Below are 19,098 nucleotides of genomic sequence, written 5' to 3'. Positions count from 1 at the left end.
CGGTACAAGAAAATTCGACGCTTAGCGAAGTGCTAATGTGTCGATCATGGTTCTGTGCTATTTCCGTATTTTGTGTCAACACTTTTTACCCTTGCACTCCACATGCATAGGTAGCGAGATTGTGATCTGCGCACTTCAAGGCTTGCATTTCCTTTCAATTATGCCGCAACATTGCGACGGGGAGTTAAGAACTAACTAACTCTTGTTCAGCCCTGGAAATGGACTTTGCCGTGTCATCGCAATTTTTGGGACAGGCGTGTGGAACTCTGTTGCACAACCCCTACAAACCCCAGATGGGAATTTTGGCGATGCTTCATTCACAAGACGGGTTGGACCAACCTCCGCCGGCGACGGTGCATCCCGGGCCAGTTGCTGGGGCTGCTAAACGCAAAGTGCATCGAGCAGGAGAAAGACACAACATCAGGCTTAAGATGAAAGCTGCCCAAATCTATCTACTACAGCGGCCTGGTGGATGAGCGGGTTATCCTCGGCACCTCTCTGGAATACAACCTGCTGAGACACGGGGTGGACCATATAGAGCGGCGCTGTATCCCGTGTCCGAAAGTGTCCCGTTTTGTTTCCGAGTGCGCCGAACACATTGGTGTATCTGAGATTGCTCCGCCATCCTCGATGCACATCTATGTGACGGGGCTGGGATCAGTAGCACATCGCATCTCCCGAACAGACGGTTGGCTGTGCGTGCCTTGCGTGCGTGCATTGCGTGCGTGCGATGGCCAACAGTATGTTCGGACGCACCCACGCCTCACACCTCAGCCGACTCCTGCTGTGTGTGTGTGTGTGTGTGTGCTGTACGTAGTATTGCAAGGGCCTCAGTTCAGGCAGGACAGACCGGTGTGACCCTCGGCCGACAAATCGCAACAACTCGATACCTCGTACGTAGCAGCGGGAGTCATTACCATGTGTGTGTGGTATGCCCGTGTCAGTCCCATGTGGAAGGGGCCGCACGTGAGCGCATGACGAGGCCATCCCAATGCAAGACCAAGACGCCCTTACTCAGCCCGCACGGCTTCATCTAGAAGAAGTATTCAGCATGCGACGGAGAATAAAATCCTTGGCACCCGTTGAGCCAGCCCAACTACTTTGAATCCCCCCTGTGCCACCGGTGGTACACCCAAGGTCGGCGAGGGACCGAGAGAAGGTTCCCGCCAGGCGGCCAGTCAGCAACAGCAAAACCCAGGCTGGCGTGAATAGAGTTCGCAGCTGGGACGCGAGGGTCTCGGTTCTGCTGCACATGCATATGCACAGGCAGGGGTTCCGGGCCCAGCTGGAGCCGTCAGAAGCGACAGTTAAAATCCTGGGCGAGTTATGGTGTCACACTAAAAAGGGTTGGGACGAAAGAGTGCTTCGATGAGGGGGGAGGGCACAGATCGAAGCGGTCAAAAAGACTCAAACCACAAGTCATGAGGTGCCCACAGGCCTCCCTCGTGAGCGTGCATATGCACGTGCTTGTGTCTGCCAGCTGTCAGACTCACATACACACGTACTGCCACGAGGGGACTCGGACTCCGTTCCCTCGTCTGGCTGTAATTCTACGCATGTCGTATATGAGGACGGACGGAAGCTAGCGACGGCAGCCCCGCAGAGAGAATAGAATATGCTCCTGGTAATATATCGAACTGCCGGCTATGCAGAGACATGACATATAAGCCTGCTGTATAGAGATCAAACGCAACAGCAGCACGCCGACAGCCGTTGACGCTTGAGAACCAAGGGCAGGCATAATAACAAGTCCCCGAATAGCGTAACTCAGTCTAGACCTTACCCGTCAAGCCTTACCTGTCGGGTAATTTTGCCAGGGCGGCAACGCAGACTCCCTGTCTTAGGCATGGGAGCATGCGGCATAATAGTCGTCCTAGTGAGGATCACCTTGTCGCAAGTGGCACTACCACATGCTCGAGATCCCAGACAGGCGGGAAGAACCCCCTAGTGCGGTAATAAGGTTCAACGAACGAGACCAGTGTGCGTGAACCTGTCCCTTGACAATGCCATGCTACGCTTAGGTGTGTCGTCTGGCCTAGTGCCCGCCGAGATAGCGGATTGAGGCGTGTAGCAAGTTAAGCGCATGCCGCGCCGGTCGGGCGGGCGTGCGTTCATGGCGGGGAGGTTTGTCGGGTAGCGCAGTAAGGCGCGTTTGATCTCCACCTGGGCAGACAAACAATACCACAGCAATGGCACTGCCTCATCTCCCGAGAGCACTGGCCGACGGGTATAATGGGGGGCCCCTAGGAGGTTCACGAGTGGGGCTGGCTGCTCATGTTGGATGGCCATTCGCTGGACGTAACAAGTGGCGTCGACCAAGAGTCCGAGGGTCGTCGTTCGCCGGTCCGCCCCCTGCAAGACCATGCTGAAGATCAGCGCAAAAGGGCTGCGAACAGATACAGATCGCGATGGTAAGGCTCGCGCTTATGCAAAGGCTCTGCGGCATCAGGGCGTGCGCTGATGATGCGAAGGGGGCGAACAAGCGACCGCTGATAGTTTCCGAGGGGCCCGGGAAGACGAGTCCAGGTTCAGGCGAGCATCAGAACCGTTTCCACTGTGAATTGTGTGTGAGCGTGTGTGAGCGTGTGTGAGCATGTGTGGGAGTGGGGGGATTCTGGGTTTTTTGTTCTTGTGGTACCATCTCGATTGGCCTCATGCAGACCAGCTGGGCATTTCTGGTAGAGATTTCGCTACCGGAAAGCTAGAATGTTTTGCACGCTGCCAGACTGCCCCGGGGCCAGATCAGCCCTTGTGCCGGGCGGGCGACTGCAGATCATAATATGACGCGGCCCAAGTCTCGAGGCTCAACCTTGAGCCCTTCAATAAGATTGATTTTGCAAGCTGGGCACAATAGTCCAAGCTCCAGGAGCATGGGATATTGCCAAATTCCCATCCGGCGAGTTCTGTAATTGCATTTCTGACTTTAGAATTCCAATTCCACACATGCGCAGGAGGGCGAGAGGATGGTGTGAGGGAACATTCGAAGCCTGAGCCTATTGCGTGGTGGTCGGGTGGTCCTGTCCGCAGGCCCAATGGCAGTCCTTGGATGCCGACCTCTGCTGCCGGGTCTGCTGGTGTCGAGTGTGTCACCGTGTGTGTCTGTGCCTGGGCACTGCATAGACGCCGAGGCAGCGAGGATCAAGCGGGCTGGCGGGCTGGCGGCTCAGCGACCGGGGAAGTGGTAACAGCCTGCCAGACAGCGTCAGCGTGTTCCCAAGCACCAGGTTCACGAGGTCGCCATGTGTCGTGCAACGGCTGCACCCTGAAGGGACGCAAGGGGACGCAAGGGGACGCAAGGGGACACGGCAGGGCAGCATGGGCGCCGAGGTCGGGTGCGAACAGACTGGTCCAAACAATCGGTCCCAGCGAGCAGGTCGAGACGACGAGTAGGAACTGTCGTCGTTGTGGTCCCAACGGTGCCGGCGTCCTTGGCTGTGACGGATAAGTTGCCAGGCCACCTTGGCCATCCTTAAAATGGCCGGTCGACGGTGACATCGTCGACAGGAAGGGCAGACGGGCCTGAAGGGGTAGACCGTAGGACAGAAGGGGCAGGAGGGAAAAGTTGGTCATTACATCAAGGACACTCACTAGGCAGGGGAGATGCAAGGGCAGAGCAGGGGAGGAGCAGGGGAGGAGCAAGGGAGGAGCTGGGGAGGCAGGGGCGGCTGACAGGGGAGGGATTGGGCAGCCCCACGTTTGATAGCGGTTTGAGAGGTTCGAATAAGCTTTGGCAGGGATCCACGCTCTTCTGCTGCCAACCTTGTTTTGCGGGTCGGGGCTCGATGGAGCCGCAACCACCTGAAATTTTCCTCTCATTTTTTCATTTCTGAGGCGGGGCTCAGTCAGCGCCTGACCTGACGTGATTTGACAGCCAGGACAGCACGGACACACCCGCTTCGTCCAAACCTCGTCCCCTAGACCTCGTCCCCTCCACAAGGCCCGCCAGTCATGAGCTCGTCTGATGGCAAGTCTGGTACGCCCAGGCGGGGGGCGTTTGCGAGGCAGAGCTGGGCTGGGCTGGCTGGGTGACAGGCTGACAGGCTGACTGGCTGAGCAGCACAGAGCCCAGCTACCACAGCTGAACACGCCCGTGCCCTCGATGCCCGCGATTCCCCTCGAGTTCGACACGGGCATCCCTGGCCCACGAGGCGACGGCCTTAGCCAGCCTCTCGGGTACATCGCTCGCTCACTCGTTCGCTCCTTCGCTCCTTTGCCTCGCCAGCCCGCCAGCCCGCCAGCCCGCCAGCCCGCCAGGCCCTTCACCGCAGAACGAAGCCCACATGTGCAGCCCAGCCCAGCCCAGCCCAGCCCAGCATGTGCCGAGGAAAGGGGGGAGATTGAAATGTCGCCCACCTGCCCGGCCAAGCCTTCCAGCCCCCACGCCGACCGTCAGCTACCCACAGCTCGGGCGCTCGAGGGCCCCAGCGCCCCACGACGGCGGTGGCAGGTGGGCCGGCAGGTGGGCCGGCAGCCTCGTGTGCCACCACATGCCACATGGGTGGTGGAGCCCTCAGTTCCCGATCAGGGTCACCGCGCCTCTCGATGCCCGTCGTGACGAGTCGATCAGAGCGCGCATAGGGCACTCGCCCCGCCTCGCCAGGAGTCATGCAACTGGTCGTGGCCGCGCCAGAGTGTCGATGGTGGGACTGCAGGAGTAGCACACTAATGAGGGGCAAGGAAACGAACTGCCGCTGCTGCGCGATGCTGCTATAGCCCATAGTGCAATGTCGAAACAATTAGTGGGCCTGGGGAAGAGTCCCACAGCCAAGGCTAAGGGCCAAGGCAGAGAGCCACCTCGGGGCTGCTCGGGCGACCGCAGTGGACGACTTGTCCGGACTGCTCGCGGACCACACCGAGCCATCGTGACAACGTCGCTTGTTGCGTTGCCTTCACAACCCAGGCAAAGATCTCGTCACACAGTCCTGTGTAGGCACAACGTCTCGGCCCGCGGCTTTGGTCGTCACAGATCTCACATGAGCCGGGCGGCTAGTTCTCGGGAAATAATAAGCATACATTGATTTGGAAGTCCCATGCTAGCTTCACGCGCGGAACAGCCACACGGCTTGAACTCTAGCACGGCAGAGGGCGGAAAAGGTTCATGGTGGTGACAAGGGATCTCCACGGCCAGCCAGCGCTCACCTTGGGCTCGACTTCATCGCCGTATGGGACTCTGTGATGAAACCACAAACAACAGACTTTACACAGTACCTATGCGAGCCCGCCCTCGGCTCCTCGCGATAGGCCGGTGAGGGCCCTGGCCACCGAGGAGAGCGAGGTTGCACCTGTTTCAGGACCCCTGGTGCCAAAGGTCAATAAGGTTCACCCCTGGAGCCGCGCCTAAGCCGACATGTCCGTCCGTTGTCGAATGAACGGTCTTGGCTCATAAGAAACGAAATCGAAACTTTACTACCCATCGCCTATTCCTCCTTGAGCGGCCAGTGCCAGGCATACTCTGATGGGTTGCCGTAAGCGACTTCGTCGGACGTCAAAGTCTGAGGGTATACATCCCTCCATCTCCATAGTGCTGCTGCTAATGCTGCTTAACATCCTGCCTCTGTCCGTCCCACTTGGGCACTCAATACAACCATACCGAGATACTGGCAGAAAACGTTCACTAGCTTTCGGGTCGAGGCTGCCGACTCGACAAGGTTCAGCGGCCACACTCAGCCAGCCTGCAAGTCATCATCTTGCTTAAAATGAAGTAAAAGCCCAACTTCTCTTCTCCGGCCAATCCTGTCCTGTCCACCAACAACACACCGAATGACCACAGGCGCGTGATCCCCATACAAATCACCCGGTGGTTCTCACCACCCCCTCACTCGACTGTCCCCATACCAGCACGCCTCATTGAAGGCGAGGAAACGAACAGCCCAGCATGGCCAAGGGACTCGAGATGACCAACACGGAGCGGGCTCTGTTCGACTGGGAGTCGACCGTCGACAGCATCAACAAGGAATCCATCGCAGGCCCTTCGCAGGCGGAGACGTCTTCTTCCACTCGCTCAAAGCGTCAGTCCATGGACATCGCCGGCAGTGTCTACCTGATCGCTTCCGACGGCCGCCTGCTCAGTCTGCCCATCCCGAGCCAGTCTCCCTCCGACCCTCTCAACTTTGAGAAGAGGCGACGGCTGTTTATCTTTCTGGCCTTGATGATCCACTCCTCCGTCTGCATGTTCTCTATTCAGTCCCCTGGGAATTTATACGCCGCCTTCCTCAACAACTTCACCAAGGAGGTATGGGATTTCCGGGAACCAAAAATCAGGCTCTCCACGATGGCAGCTAATGAGATTCTAGGATATGGCTCCGTTCTCAGTCGAGACCCTCTCCGGTAGCCCTACACTGATGATGGGACTGAGCTTCTTCTTCTGGATCCCATGCTCGGTGGCTTTCGGCAGGCGACCGCTCATCATCCTGTCCACTATTCTCATGTCCATCGGGACCTTGTGGGCTGGCTTTACCAACAACTACCACCAGCTGCTCGGGGGCATATGCCTCACGGGCCTGGCCGGCGGTGCCACCCTCAGCGTCGTATGTCATCTTAAACATTGAAGAACGATGCAATAACACCAACTAACCCGGTCTCACAGTCAATACTTCAAATCATCGACCTGACATTCATCCATGAACGTCCATTCGCCATCGCCACCTTCTGGTGCGTAGGCGGCGGCCTGCCACTGGTCCTCCTCGCCAACATGCCCCTGATGGTCGACGTCAAGACGGACTTCCACAGCGTGTACAGGGGCCTCGCCATACCCAGCATAATCATGCTCTTTGTCATCTTCTTCTTCGTCCCGGAGACATACTTCCTCCGCCCGCCCGTCGCCTTCGACGGCCGCGTCCTGGTCCAGAGCGGCACGGAAAAGGTCAGGATGTACGAGGAGTGGTGGGACGTCCCCGGCGGCGACAACCGCTCCATCCAGGCCATGGAGAGCGGCCTCCCGAGCCTGGACGACCTTCCTGTGCACACCTGGCGCGTGACCCCGCTGCGCATCTGGAAGCGGTCCATCTGCGAGCCCCGCGCCGCCGCCGCCAGCTTCGTCCAGATCTTCCTCTGCGTCGCCAACCCCCTCGTCTTCTGGGTCACCCTGCTCAACGCCATCAACTTTGCGGGCATGATGTCCATCGGCATGGGGTTCCCCGTCCGCATGGCCGAGGCCCCCTACTTCCTCCCGCCCCAGGCCGTCTCCCGCGTCAACTTCACCGCCGCCGCCGGCAGCTTCCTCGCCCTCCCGGCGTCGTGCTACCTGCTCAACAACGTCATGAAGCGCCTGACCCTGCGGAACAAGGGCATCCGCCACGCCGAGTTCTACCTGCCCGCCTTCGTCCTCCCCATCGTCAGCGGCGCCCTCAGCGTCTTCATCTACGGCTTCGCGGCCGCCGACAATTGGCACCCGGCCTGGTACCACGTCGCCTACGGCCTCAACGCCTTCAGCTATGCCTCCGCCAGCGTCGTCAACACCATCTGGGTCGTCGAGTCCCTGCCGCAGTGGGCCGCCGCCGGCATCGCCGTCGTCGGCGGCATCAGCTACGTCGCCAGCTACGGCATCACCGCCGTGCTCCCCATGTGGAACGCCGCCGCCGGCTACGTCGCCGTCAACTCTGCCATCGGCATCGCCATCATCAGCGTCGGCCTCTTCGCGATCCCGATTGCCTTTTGGGGCAAGAGCGTGCGCCAGTTCATCAACGGGCGGTTCTCTGCCTACGAGGGCGGCGCCGTGAGGCCGCAGTGAGTGTGTACATGAGACTCAAAGAAGGAAGTCCACACAAAGATATCTACAGCGGCTCCAGGGGAGGCAGGCGCGCAGATAAGGAGGATAGAGATCGATTCATTTCTCCTCTTCTGTCAAGGTTATACAGAACAAACTGGGAACAGGGGACAGGACTGGGCCGGGAGGTTTCAAACAATTTGTCAAATGGGAATTTCTTTTTTTATCAGCGATGGAAAAACCTGGCCAGGTGTATCCTGTGGTGTTGGGGCTGGGAGGGTGGAATTGGTTTCCTATGTAATAACCTACCTACCTACCTACTTTACTTACCTTACTACTACTACAACAACAATAAGCTTCACAGCAGGATCTGTATTGCTGTGCATGATACTTAATTGTTAACTACTATTCTCTCACTAAAGACCCGGAGTGATGCGTGCTGCCCCTGTCTTGTGATACACCATTGTGCTTGGTCTGATAGCAAGTAAGCCCAGAGCACAGTGGCACCTGGGCCTCCGCATGGCTGACTGGCCGTCTTCCAATCGAATACACAGTCTCCTACGCGTCTCAAGGCCCCCAGGCACCTGTGGCAGCGGGCTTTGATCGCACGGGCATGTAGCCCCGGCCTGCCCTTCTAGTATCATGACGGAACGAGCCGGAGGGCGCCTAGACGCTGATCCCAAACGTCCCTCACAAGTGTCTTCGAATTACTGCCGAGAGCCGCGGAGAGTTTTCTACGGTCTCAAAGTAGAGTGAGGCTAGTGGCCATATTCAATCTGACTGGCGTTTGTGGTTTTGGGAAGTGGGAATTCGCGCACGTGCTGCTGTGGGTATCGATGGGGTACAATGGGGCCAGCCCATGCATGAGGCCCATGTTGTGGAGAAGTGGGCTGCCAAGTCTCCCAACGTCATGTCATGGCCAGCGGCCACGGGCAGCATAGCGTCTGGGATGATCACACGCGCATCAATAAATCCACCACCGCAGCTTTCCCGGTTTGAAAAGTTTTCGGGCAGTTTCGCTATGATTGTTGAAGGTTTGTGGTAGCATGGGGATGCTTGGAAACGAACTAGCATAAAAGGAAGGCCCTCTAGCACCAGGTCCAAGGTTTGTCGGGAATAACACTTCTAGTCATTGTGACACATATGTTTGTGATTGCTTTGAAGAGTCAAGGGTTGGTTCAACAGGCCCTCGAATTTGCCGTCTTAAGACTCCGAGATACTGTAGAAAGGAGGAACTTTCCTATTATCTCTAGTCGATCCCTTACTCCGTTGGAGACCCCGAGCATGTTTCTCTGAGCATGGCCGTCAACTTCTTTCTATCTAGATTTGCTGGTAGCATCAATCATTGTTGATCTATGCGAAATATTCGAAAAAGAGAAAGAAATCATGTTGAAGCGCCTTTCTGGTAGGTTGTTTCTGTGTCGAGATGCATCGGCGTGCTGATGCAGACGTGTCGGTGTGGAGCGACACGTCTTGCGGACAACATCGAAGCTGGCCATTTTTGAATAATTAGAAAATACAAAAACTGTGAAACTCCTGGGATTCGAACCCATGAACCCTCCGAGTTGGGAGAGTGTGATGGCTACGACTGGTGAAATGTGAGGGAGTGACAAGGAGGGCTGGGGAACCTCTGACAGCCTCGCAATGTGTGCGATGCTTGTGAGCGAAGGAAATGGGTACTGGGATTGCGGCCTGTTCTCGTCTTGGGAGGATACTAGGGCTTCTGTTGCTGCTTACCAGTCAGTCGCCTCTGCTGTATCTCAGTGCAGGCTGCCAGCCTCAGTCGACGTTTGCGTGCCATATGGCGGTGGCACCGGGGGGGGGGGGGGCAAGGGGGAGCTGTGCTATGCCCAGCTCGACTGGGGTTTATAGGTTGGCAGGTTCAATTGATTGTATCGAAGCTCAACATGGAGGGATGGCGCAGTTGGAATGGCGATAGATTTCAAATCTAGGAAATTCCTTCTAGACCGGCCGCTCTGGTGTCACTTACTTGCTACAAGTAACTGGATCATCGTTGGGTAAAGGCTCTTTTTTTTCTCTTTTTTCTATATGTTTACTTCTCCTATGGTCTTCTTCCATTTGTCAATGTCACACTGCTATGGAAGAGAAGATTGGCCACTTCGAGGTTGAAGGCCGAGTATTATTTTTTCTCCCCCCCCCCTCTTGGAAACTGTCGACTTGTGTCTTGGAGGTTGGATCAAAGGAGTATAGTGGGTTCGATCACTGCTTACACCAAATGTCAGGACCATCAATTGAGACACTGTTGATCCGCGTAGGAGCCGTTTTACTGAAGCGTTTGCAAGCCAGGTGTTTTCAAGCCACCCTGGCAGTCAGATTCGTACACATCCCGAAAAGGTGCCTCTGAATGAACCATGTCACTGACCTTGGACTTCACTATTCCCATTCCAAAGCATTGACCAGAGCTGCAGCCCCACCCAGACCTCCTTCGACAACACTCCCAGTTCTCGCGTTCCCTTGCCATTGCAACACCACACAACTTCTTGCAAAGCACCACACCATGGCTGTTCTCGTGGACGCATCCACGATGGACTCCGTCGACAGTGCCCTGCGTCTGTCAGGCCTCATTTTCCCCTCCGACAGGCCCGTTCTTGGAAAGAACAATGCTGACTTGATGCTCGCTCTCGGAGCCATCAACCCCCAACGTCATCGCGCAAACGAACAGATCGCTGTCGTCCGCCGCCTCTGCGTCCTGTTTGAGGCCGCTATCAGAACATACAGCGACAGCCTAGCCATCGACTTGAACAGCGACAGACTAGTCGTCGACTTGAACAGCGACGGCTTCTACAACGACATACTCAGAAGCATCTACGACGAACATCACGAGATGTGCAAGTACCTCACAACCAGCTCCCTTCGCCTCGCCCTCGAGATCTATGTCAAGGCGTTCGCGCGCAGTGGCTGGAAGCGCATCAGGAAGAACACCGACACAATCATGCCCTACAATGATGAGTATAGCGAGGACTGTCTCGAGATCCTGGAGCCCATCCAGCCAGTCGCCGATCGCGTCAAGCTGGAGAGGCTTGTCAAGGAGTGGATGATAATTCGCGGAAATGCGCGACGCGCCGGTATCACGGACAACAATCACGTCTTCCACCTCTTCAAGGACGTCGAGTTCCCCCGACAGAGCCCCGACGAGACCCTCAACGCATACATGCTGCGCCTACAGCTCACGTTCCGGCTGCTCAATCAGGCGAGACACTCAGAGACCGACATGATTTCCTATGTTGCCGAGCAGAGGGGCGAGCGGATGGACAGGGTGTTCGAGCAGAACGAGCGGCTCGAGAAGATCTCGGATCAGAGGCTCCAGCGGATCGACGAGCAGTCCCGCGAGATCGAGGAGTACAAGGGACGTCTCAGAAACATGCGAAAGGACGTCGACGAGCGGGCCGACTTGCGTGATGACTGCGACAAGTTGGTCGGCGTGCTCAACGAGCTCAACGACAAGCTCACCGAGGCCACCGAGATGCAGGCCAGGATCATGGAGTTTGAGATCGACGCGGCCTACGGACAGGACGACACCAATGATAAGCTGCACGAGGTTGTGAGGGGACAGAAGGAAATTCGCGACACGCAAAACGAGGTTGGCCAGGAGGTGCGCAGGAACACCCTGACGCAGGGCTCTGTCGCCGACGGCCAAGACGGCGTGACTCGTAGGCAGACTGAGCTCATGGCCATGCAGACTGCGGTCATGGAGAGTGTGCGTGAGATGCTGAATAAATACCAGTAGGACCAGGTCCTCGGTCAACGTTCAGCGGGATGGAGCAGCTGCAGAGCACCTATTGGATGGGTTCTTGTGAGCACTTGAGACGACCTTCAATGAGATATGATATTATGTCATAACCTCCCCTGTGATATTTTCCTACGTGAAGACCTGCCACGTGATAGCTAGCCCCTTATGGGCTTTACCCCATCTTCGTATGGGATAACTTGTATGAGATCATTTCCTATGTGGCAGCCTCTTAGAAGACAATATTTTATAGGGGCCATCGTACAGAATACCCTCCTGGGAGGGATACCCTCTCTAGCCGATTACTAGGCATCCTGAAGTCCTCCGACGGGAGATCGTCTTCCTATTATACAACCTCCCACAGAGAAGGGCATACTCCTACAAGATGACCCCTCTTGGCGAAAGCTATGTGGCGATCTCCCATACGAAACGGCCGATGAGACAGCTTCCAATAGGACGATCTCTCATGAGGCACCCTCTTACGGGCTCAGGTAATCGTTGGTAGCAACATCTCCGCGGGCGAGCCTCCTGCAGGACCTCATCCAATAGGAAGATTCTTGCGGAATTATCTCATCGGGAATTGTATGGTTTGAAGGCGACTATTCTTGGCATTTCGAAGCCTTCGAGCATGTCAACGGATTAAGGATTAACGCACAGTGCACATGAATTCTCTGGGTGAACAGAGACTCGAGGCCTCTCCATGTAGTTGATTTCTATCTCATCTATGTCGTCGTCCACCAACACCACTCCCCAATCATGACGCGAAAGCAAGCATGGAGCAATCAACCCAAAAGGGCCCCGAAGCAAGCTGTCTAAAATACTCCCGCCACCACACCCATGACCCCAGTATAAAGAGCAACGCTCACAAACAAATCCCGGCTATACCCCCCAGCGGCGCCGCTGCCGGGCCCAACCACGCTCCCGGACTGCACGACCGACCCGGCGACGGACATGCCCACGAGGAACACGACGATCAGGCGGCCCAGCAGCCCGGGGATGGACGGGAACGCGAGGATGGGCAGCAGGACCGCCACGGCCAGGGCGACGGCCACGTGGAGGACCACCGGCGAGGCATGGGCGGCTGGCCCCTCCTCCTCCTCCTCCGCTCCTCGTCCCTTTGCACTACTGCTGCCCATCATGGTGTTGGGCTTCTCAATCTTGATTTTCGGCAGCGCTGACGCGGGGCCGGGGCTGGGAGCAGGGTAAGCCTTGCCCACCGCCGCCCCAGCCACTACAGGCGGCGTGCCTGACCTCGGCGTCAACACCCGCGGCGTGAGGGCCTCGGAGCTCGACCGCGGCCGCGTCACCCCCCGCGGCGTGGAAAACCCCGCCGACCCCGGGCCCAGCCCTAGGCCCAGGCCTACGAGGCCCGGGCTCGTGCTGTGGCTGACGCTGCTGCTCCCGCGCAGGTGCCCGCGGTTCGTGCGCCACGAGTTGCCGTGCATGGTCCCCGGGATGGGGATGGGGGAGACTGGTGGTTCTTCGGGCAGTGCGGGTGCCGCTCCGCTGGCGGTGGAGGTGGTGGGCGGCGCCGGTGCGGGCGCCGGTGTTGGTACAGAAGTGGGCGCAGACGTGGGCGCAGACGTGGGGGCGGGCGTGGGCTCGCTGGCCGCGGATGATGCTGCGTCGAGGGTGCTCTTGAGGGCCTGGTAGTAATGCTGGTCGCGGGCGGCGGCGGCGGCCACTGCTGCTATTGTGCCGCTCGACAGGGGGCTCGGGGCGCGGCTCGGGGCTGGTGATGAAGAGGTTGTTGGCGGGGCGAGGGTAACGAGGTCGTCGGTGGAGTCGAGGAATCGGGCCTCGATCTCGGTAACTGGCTGGTGGGTGGCGAGGTAGCGGCGGTATTCGTTCACGTCGGAGGGGGACGGTGATGGGATGTCCCGCGTGGATGTGAAGGATGTCATGGCGTGGTCTACAGACTGGTGGTCAGCATTGTTACTCGTGGCAACGCCAGGCCCCTTGACCAGGGACAGATATACTCACTGTATTGGGCCAGCTTGAGCCCGATCTTGGCCAAGATATCGGCCTTGTGCGACTGGAGCTCCCCCCCAGCCAGGGCCTCAGCCCGCCTGCTCGCGGGTAATATACGGTTTTGTAGCCGTCTTGTCTGGGTGTCGGCTGTGTCCAACCTGTGCAGCTGCTCCTCCAGCTCGGCCAGCTCGTCCTGCAGGTGAAGCAGCAGCCGGTGGTTCATGGCCTTGAACCTCCGGTAGATGGGCTGGATTGTGGGCTCCGGCTCCAGCAGGCTGCTCCGGCAGACCATGTTGCTGGCGCTGCTGTGGCGCCTGGGGATGTGATCGCGCGGGGTGGCGGTTGACGAGGAGCTGGCAGAGGACCCGGGGTGGCTCCGGGGCATTGGGTCTGTCGCCGACGACGCCGAGATGCGTGACGCGAGCAGCTCGTAGCCTGATAGCGGCAGCTTCTCGGCCCGAGGGAGATGCTTTGGGTGGCCCTGGTTGGGCACCCGCGGCGTCAGGACGCTGACTGGAATATGTGGTAGGTTGGCCGTCCCCCGTGGCATTTCGGGCGTGCCGTAGCGGTCGACGTCGAAGAGGCTGCTGCGGCGCTTGGTGTGAATTGCCTGCAGACTGGATGCGATAGAGTTGAGGACTGAGGCCGCCGGAGTCTCGCCGGCGTCCACACTCCTCTCCGGGCTGGAGCTTCGCTCCGTGTCTGTTGTCCTCTCGGATGATAGATCGCTATATGGACTGTCTGAGGTGGAGGACGAGGAGGAGCTCCGGGCGCTGGGTGAAGCCTTTCCGTCGTTGTTGGCGCTGCTCCATGATGCAGCCTCCGCCATATTCTGCTCGATGCCATCGACTGTGGTGGCTGGCAGATCCTCGTCCAGCTTGTCAAGGAAGTCCGGAATGGAGGATTTCCCCGCCTCGACGGCAGCGTCATCGTCAACTGCTGCCAACTGTGGCTCTGGCACCATCCCCGCCCTTGAAGGTGTCCTCTTGGGCGTAGGCTCGTCAGTATGTGAGCTTTCCCGGGCACTCAGTCTGGCTGCGGGCAGCGGCAGCCCCGAATTCCCGGACTGGGGCGACAGACGCGCCCGTTTCTGCTCCCTCGTTGGCCTGCGTGATACCGGTAGGGAGCTTCGAGGGTCGATATCCGAGGCACTGGAGCCAGCGCGGTCCTCCTCGAAGCCGTGCCAGATAAAGTCGGCCGAGGCGCGTCGGGGTATGTTGTCAGGCCTCGCTACCGGTATCCCGCTGCTCCTCCGCCTGTCTCTGCTCCTCGGGCGTGGCTTTAGCAGGGGATGCAGCTGCGGTGAGCCGGACTGGTGTCTCCTTATGAGAAGGTCGTCGTTGATCGAGGGCAGCCAGCTGTTCTCGCGGCCGGCCGTGCCCTCGGAACCGTGGTGATCCTCTGGCCTGTTGTTGTAATCTTGATGCTCGCCATTGGGCCCTTGGTCTGCGTCGCGGGCCTCGGGAACAGTCTCGACAGTGGGCATGGCACGGGCAGGTGACATGATATCGGACATTCGGGCGCCAAAACTATCAAAGTAGCTGCCGAGGGAGAGTTGTCAATTGTTTTGAGTGGGACGGCTAGGTCTTGGGAACATACGATAAATTGTAATATCTGCCGGCCAACGCACACATAAAACTGGGATGAGTCTGTCAAATAATCCGCCCAGCCCGTTGTCTTGGCAAGTTTAAAGTATGGTGTGGCGGAGGGTCGTGGACGGGGTCCTGATGTCACGCTTCTAAAGTTGGGCGGAAGGCCCGAAAAGCAATCGGCGGAACAGACGTTGTGTCCGTGTGCCTCTCTCTCTCTCTGTGTGTGTGTGGTTTGAGCATGGCCTGCATGCATGTCTTGCAGAGAAAGAGACAAACCCGCAGCCCGCCACTGCCTGAGACTCGAAACCCGCGAGGGCGGAAAGCCAGCGATAGCGCTGAAGATCATCTGGGTGCGCCTTGACAGTGGTCTGATTTTTTGTTCATTGGTGTTTGAGAAGTTACCGCGAGTGAGGCCAAGAAACAGACCAGCAGGGACAGCACGTTGGCTCAGCCCGGGGTTTTGCCAAACTGGGTGAGTTGTCAGAGCCGATAAAACATCGACTAGTCTAACTGGTCAAGGGATGCTCATATATCCCCGGCGCAATTGGTTGTGCATTGCTTGCAGCAGGTAACGTTACCCAGTCCCGTCGGCCCGGTCCAAGGTGGCATTATAGTATTCTAATCCATGCGGCACAAAAGGACCGCAGACCCCAGCAGACAGTGCCTCCGAAGAGCACTCGCCCCCATCGTGTATGTGCGTGTGTTAGAGACTGGCAGACTGGCAGACTGCCTGCATGTGTGGGCGAGCAGCAAAGTGTTTCAGGACGGTAGGGCAGTTTGGGCCAAGCACTACGGCAGCAGAATGCCTAGCCCCTGGATGCCTGAGCCTCCTGAAATCCGGGGGCAGCCAGTGGGACGCGAGGTCAGCGTCAGGGGACCCCCTTGAAACCAGGGTGCACCCCAACCCCGGAACGTCCGAGGCCCTTCCTGCCTGGGCTGCGGCTCCACGGCTCCACGGCTGAGAGCGGCTCCACGACACGCACATGGGTTGAAGACAGTCTGATGTGCAGGTGAACCTCTCAGCCCTCTCTGTTGTTCGTCCAGCACGCGCCCGTGAATTTGGGTGGGCTCTGGCGCTCAAGCGGCTTGGCACCAACGTCGGTGTTTAACAAGCAGCATGGCCCGCGCTCTCGTGAGATCGTGAGAATCTTCATGTTCAAAAATAGTCCTCGGCACCGCGTGCCGGGTCAACAGGCTCCGGATCAGCAAAAGATCAACAGTCGCCTTATAGCCGGCAGGGCTGCTGTTCTGAGGCGGAGGCCTGCATGGACACAATGCATCGTCAAACTATATCTACCGAATAAGCGAAGATGCTTAATCGACATTGCTGCAATTCGCACTCTCGGTGCATAATTATCGTGCCGGCAGCGAGCCAATGACGTCTGTGTCGGACTCAATCCGAGAGATCGTTCCTAGCGAGGCCCGTCTACCGCATCAACAGCCGAGCGGACAGCGCCATCGGACGAGTCTGGGCGCCGTGAGGTCGTTCGGACGCGTGTCTCATCGCAGCACCGTGGCCGCGGCTCCGGACCAGAACAGACGCACAAATCCTTGTCGTTACGAAAAGCACTGATGATAATAGGACCCTGATCGCCTCTTGGTGATCGCGTCCTCTTGATGATCGCGTCGACTTTCCTCTGATACTCTGATGCCGAGATCACCACCAAGCGGGATGCGTACGGTCTTTTGCCTGTTGCGAGACCGTATCATGAGTCGCACAGTACCGAGTCCGAATGTTCAGCCCGTTTCGGGGGCCGCCCTTCGGGTTCGATCTGCTTCCGGGATCCTCGACTGGCACTCGTCTTCCCATTGTATGTCTGCGAGCTGCTCGCACTTTTCTCTGCCGCACAGCCACTTGAGCTCAACCGAACTCCCCTCGACTCGCTTACAAACGCCCACGCCACGATGCACAGCCTCTAGACAGGGCCGGTAAGAGGAAGACACGCGCTTCACGGCCCCGCATGACGGACATGATGTTTTGACTCGATATTCTGCACCTATCGATGCCGTTGATGCTTCGTCAGCGAGATCATCCAACCTGATTGGTGACGGGGATCTCTTACACATTTGATTTATAGGTATACGTTGACGCAGTCTTCAAAAAGGAAACACATAAGCCGACACGTGTGAGCACAGAGATTCCTTCTCGCCCATTTTTTTATTCCAAGGAGGGGACGTCAAATCGTCGAGTCCCAGCACTTGAGGCGTTGGAACAAAGGCCGTACTTGTGACGCATGTTGGCAAGTCGTGGTAGATAGGGTCCAACAGTCACACCGCACAAAGAGTCACAGCACAAAGCCACCCGCCTCAATCGCAGCTGGCACAGCCACTGGAATGAAGCGAGACCTAATCCAGAGCGGATGAAGGTCCTTTCGTGGGCCGAGGCGAGTCCGGAATGCAATTACTCGTCGACTGTGCCGCAGTCAAGTTGGTCAGTCTCCAAGTGACGCCAGGACTGGGCAAGAAACAGTGCGATATGTCACGTGGGACTCCGACGGCGACTGTGTTGATTCAGAGATATCATTGACCATCGGTTGGGACGGCCTTCCCCCGGCCAGGTGCAGACTCGAACCTCGCCCTCCACCGGTCCTCCTGCTTGAATATGGAGACGCACTCGAGGGCGGAGGGTGTGCCATAATCTGGGTCAGCGCCACCGTCGAGAAGAGCCTGGTGGGACGTACTTTAGTAATGCTCTCCAAGGGACCACTCTGACGGAAACAAAGACAGCTCGAGGAAGCATTCTTGCTGTCAACCCACCTCAATGACGTCATCCTCCTTCTTGAAAACGGCGCCGGCCAAAGGGCTCTGGCGGCGGTCATTCAGCCGATTGGGGTCAGCTCCGTGCTGCAGCAGAAACCTGACGAGGTCGGCATGGCCATGATATGCGGCCAGCATGAGCTGCCGTAACCCTGTCAGCCTCCCAAGGTATCTTTCCTGTTGGAACACACGGGCAGCCCGGCTGCAATGGGAAAGAGGAATGAGCCTGTCACTTACCAATGTGTCGCCCTTGTCGTTGGTCAGGTTCGGCGGCAGCCCGGCCGTGACGGCTTGCGTGAGAAGCTCCTTGTCGCCGTGCCTGGCTGCGTTGTACATGCGTGTTGCAAGCTCGATGGCCTCTGGTGGCAGTGATGGGGCTAGAGATGGGCTGGGCCCTGGCTTTTCGTGGTTGTCGCTCATTTTGTGATGATTTTTCTGTTCCCAAACAGGGCGACGTGCTTGGTGAGGAGTGATGAGAAATGGGCGGGGCTGCGTGTAGATGTCGTTGACAGCGACATTGCATGTGTGCTCCACAGCTCATGCTCCACAGCTCAAAGCCATCAATTGACAAGTACCAAGGTATCACTTGGGTGGCGGCAGCTGGCGAGAGCCGTCTGCCAGGTGCCGTCCACTATGGACCAAGGGAGGCAGACTACCATCCTCAGGCACATGAGTGCACCCATCTCCATTGCCGTAAAAGGGGATTTGCCATGGCTTTGTCCTAGCTTGATGGGATTTGGACGGATTCTATTTTGATTCATGGCACTTTGACAGCCGGCCAAAGGTCCATGCAGGAGCATGGTTTGCAGGGATTGGCAATGACACCCTGGATGTGCCCTCTCTGCCTCTCTACCGCCCACGATACAATTCCGGCATGGCCAGCTCGCAACAAATACAGTATCACCGCAGCCTTCTATTCCTCTTTGAGTCCACCGTCGAGAACGCAGTGTCACGCGTCCACCAGGACGCTTCCAGCCCAACTGTCACCTTCCAATGCGAGTGTCGTTCGACGGGGGCTTTTGACTGGGCGGTGAATGCAAGACAGAACATCGAAATGCGGCAACGGGGAAATGTAACACTGGAGAATCAAACTCAAGAAGAAGCGGAAGTAATTTGACTCGGACGCACTGTTGGGCAGCAGCCGCGTGCCGCCCACCGGCCTGCCAGTTGAGATTCGCTGGCCTTTTTCAGGATCATCCTTCGAGTTGCAGGTTCAGCACACCGAGTCAAGTTGAGAACTGCCGAGGGCTGCGTCGTCCGCTTCGGTTGATGCCCGGACGTTACCTCAGGCTTGGATCACACCTCGCAGCAAAGCGGCGTAACGC

The 19,098-nt window shown here is 57.8% G+C and overlaps 4 protein-coding genes across 4 annotated transcripts; 2 read left to right on the top strand and 2 right to left on the bottom strand.

Annotated features, from left to right (window-relative positions):
* Window positions 1-3,773: 3,773 nt before the first annotated feature.
* On the top strand, window positions 3,774-8,066 carry KVR01_008095 (uncharacterized protein). The gene is made up of 3 exons (XM_044785179.1): window positions 3,774-6,232; window positions 6,294-6,527; window positions 6,587-8,066. Exons 1-3 carry the CDS (start codon window positions 5,876-5,878, stop codon window positions 7,727-7,729), a joined length of 1,734 nt encoding a protein of 577 aa, XP_044643073.1. The 5' UTR covers window positions 3,774-5,875; the 3' UTR covers window positions 7,730-8,066.
* A 2,157-nt stretch (window positions 8,067-10,223) lies between these two features.
* On the top strand, window positions 10,224-11,689 carry KVR01_007785 (uncharacterized protein; the record flags this gene model as incomplete). The annotated part of the gene is made up of 2 exons (XM_044788531.1): window positions 10,224-11,423; window positions 11,612-11,689. 2 exons carry the CDS (start codon window positions 10,224-10,226, stop codon window positions 11,687-11,689), a joined length of 1,278 nt encoding a protein of 425 aa, XP_044642763.1.
* A 458-nt stretch (window positions 11,690-12,147) lies between these two features.
* Window positions 12,148-15,518, bottom strand: KVR01_008367 (uncharacterized protein). The gene is made up of 3 exons (XM_044787576.1): window positions 15,024-15,518; window positions 13,437-14,965; window positions 12,148-13,365 (listed from the first exon to the last, which is right to left on the bottom strand). Exons 1-3 carry the CDS (start codon window positions 15,056-15,058, stop codon window positions 12,266-12,268), a joined length of 2,664 nt encoding a protein of 887 aa, XP_044643345.1. The 5' UTR covers window positions 15,059-15,518; the 3' UTR covers window positions 12,148-12,265.
* A 64-nt stretch (window positions 15,519-15,582) lies between these two features.
* On the bottom strand, window positions 15,583-18,277 carry KVR01_008207 (uncharacterized protein). The gene is made up of 4 exons (XM_044783076.1): window positions 18,011-18,277; window positions 17,774-17,914; window positions 17,080-17,683; window positions 15,583-17,013 (listed from the first exon to the last, which is right to left on the bottom strand). The coding sequence occupies exons 1-3, from the start codon at window positions 18,191-18,193 to the stop codon at window positions 17,537-17,539; spliced, it is 471 nt and encodes a 156-aa protein (XP_044643185.1). The 5' UTR covers window positions 18,194-18,277; the 3' UTR covers window positions 15,583-17,013; window positions 17,080-17,536.
* Between the last annotated feature and the right edge of the window lie 821 nt (window positions 18,278-19,098).

The sequence above is a fragment of the Diaporthe batatas genome (genome assembly GCF_019321695.1).
Source record: "Diaporthe batatas strain CRI 302-4 chromosome Unknown Contig00009, whole genome shotgun sequence".
In the NCBI taxonomy this organism is placed as follows: domain Eukaryota; kingdom Fungi; phylum Ascomycota; class Sordariomycetes; order Diaporthales; family Diaporthaceae; genus Diaporthe; species Diaporthe batatas.
Note: the sequence above shows the minus strand (reverse complement) of the source record. Positions and strands in the feature narration are given on the sequence as shown.

Excerpts from the sequence above, each read along its gene's own strand:
- KVR01_008207 (XM_044783076.1), bottom strand. The coding sequence starts at position 18,193 with ATGAGCGACAACCACGAAAAGCCAGGGCCCAGCCCATCTCTAGCCCCA. Across the intron at positions 17,915-18,010 it reads ACGACAAGGGCGACACATTG|CTCATGCTGGCCGCATATCA; the intron begins GTAAGTGACAGG and ends GGGTTACGGCAG. Across the intron at positions 17,684-17,773 it reads AGGAGGATGACGTCATTGAG|GCTCTTCTCGACGGTGGCGC; the intron begins GTGGGTTGACAG and ends ACGTCCCACCAG.
- KVR01_008367 (XM_044787576.1), bottom strand. The coding sequence starts at position 15,058 with ATGTGTGCGTTGGCCGGCAGATATTACAATTTATC. Across the intron at positions 14,966-15,023 it reads GGCAGATATTACAATTTATC|CTACTTTGATAGTTTTGGCG; the intron begins GTATGTTCCCAA and ends CTCCCTCGGCAG. Across the intron at positions 13,366-13,436 it reads GCTCAAGCTGGCCCAATACA|ACCACGCCATGACATCCTTC; the intron begins GTGAGTATATCT and ends ACCAGTCTGTAG.
- KVR01_008095 (XM_044785179.1), top strand. The coding sequence starts at position 5,876 with ATGGCCAAGGGACTCGAGATGACCAACACGGAGCGGGCTCTGTTCGAC. Across the intron at positions 6,233-6,293 it reads TCAACAACTTCACCAAGGAG|GATATGGCTCCGTTCTCAGT; the intron begins GTATGGGATTTC and ends ATGAGATTCTAG. Across the intron at positions 6,528-6,586 it reads GCGGTGCCACCCTCAGCGTC|TCAATACTTCAAATCATCGA; the intron begins GTATGTCATCTT and ends CCGGTCTCACAG.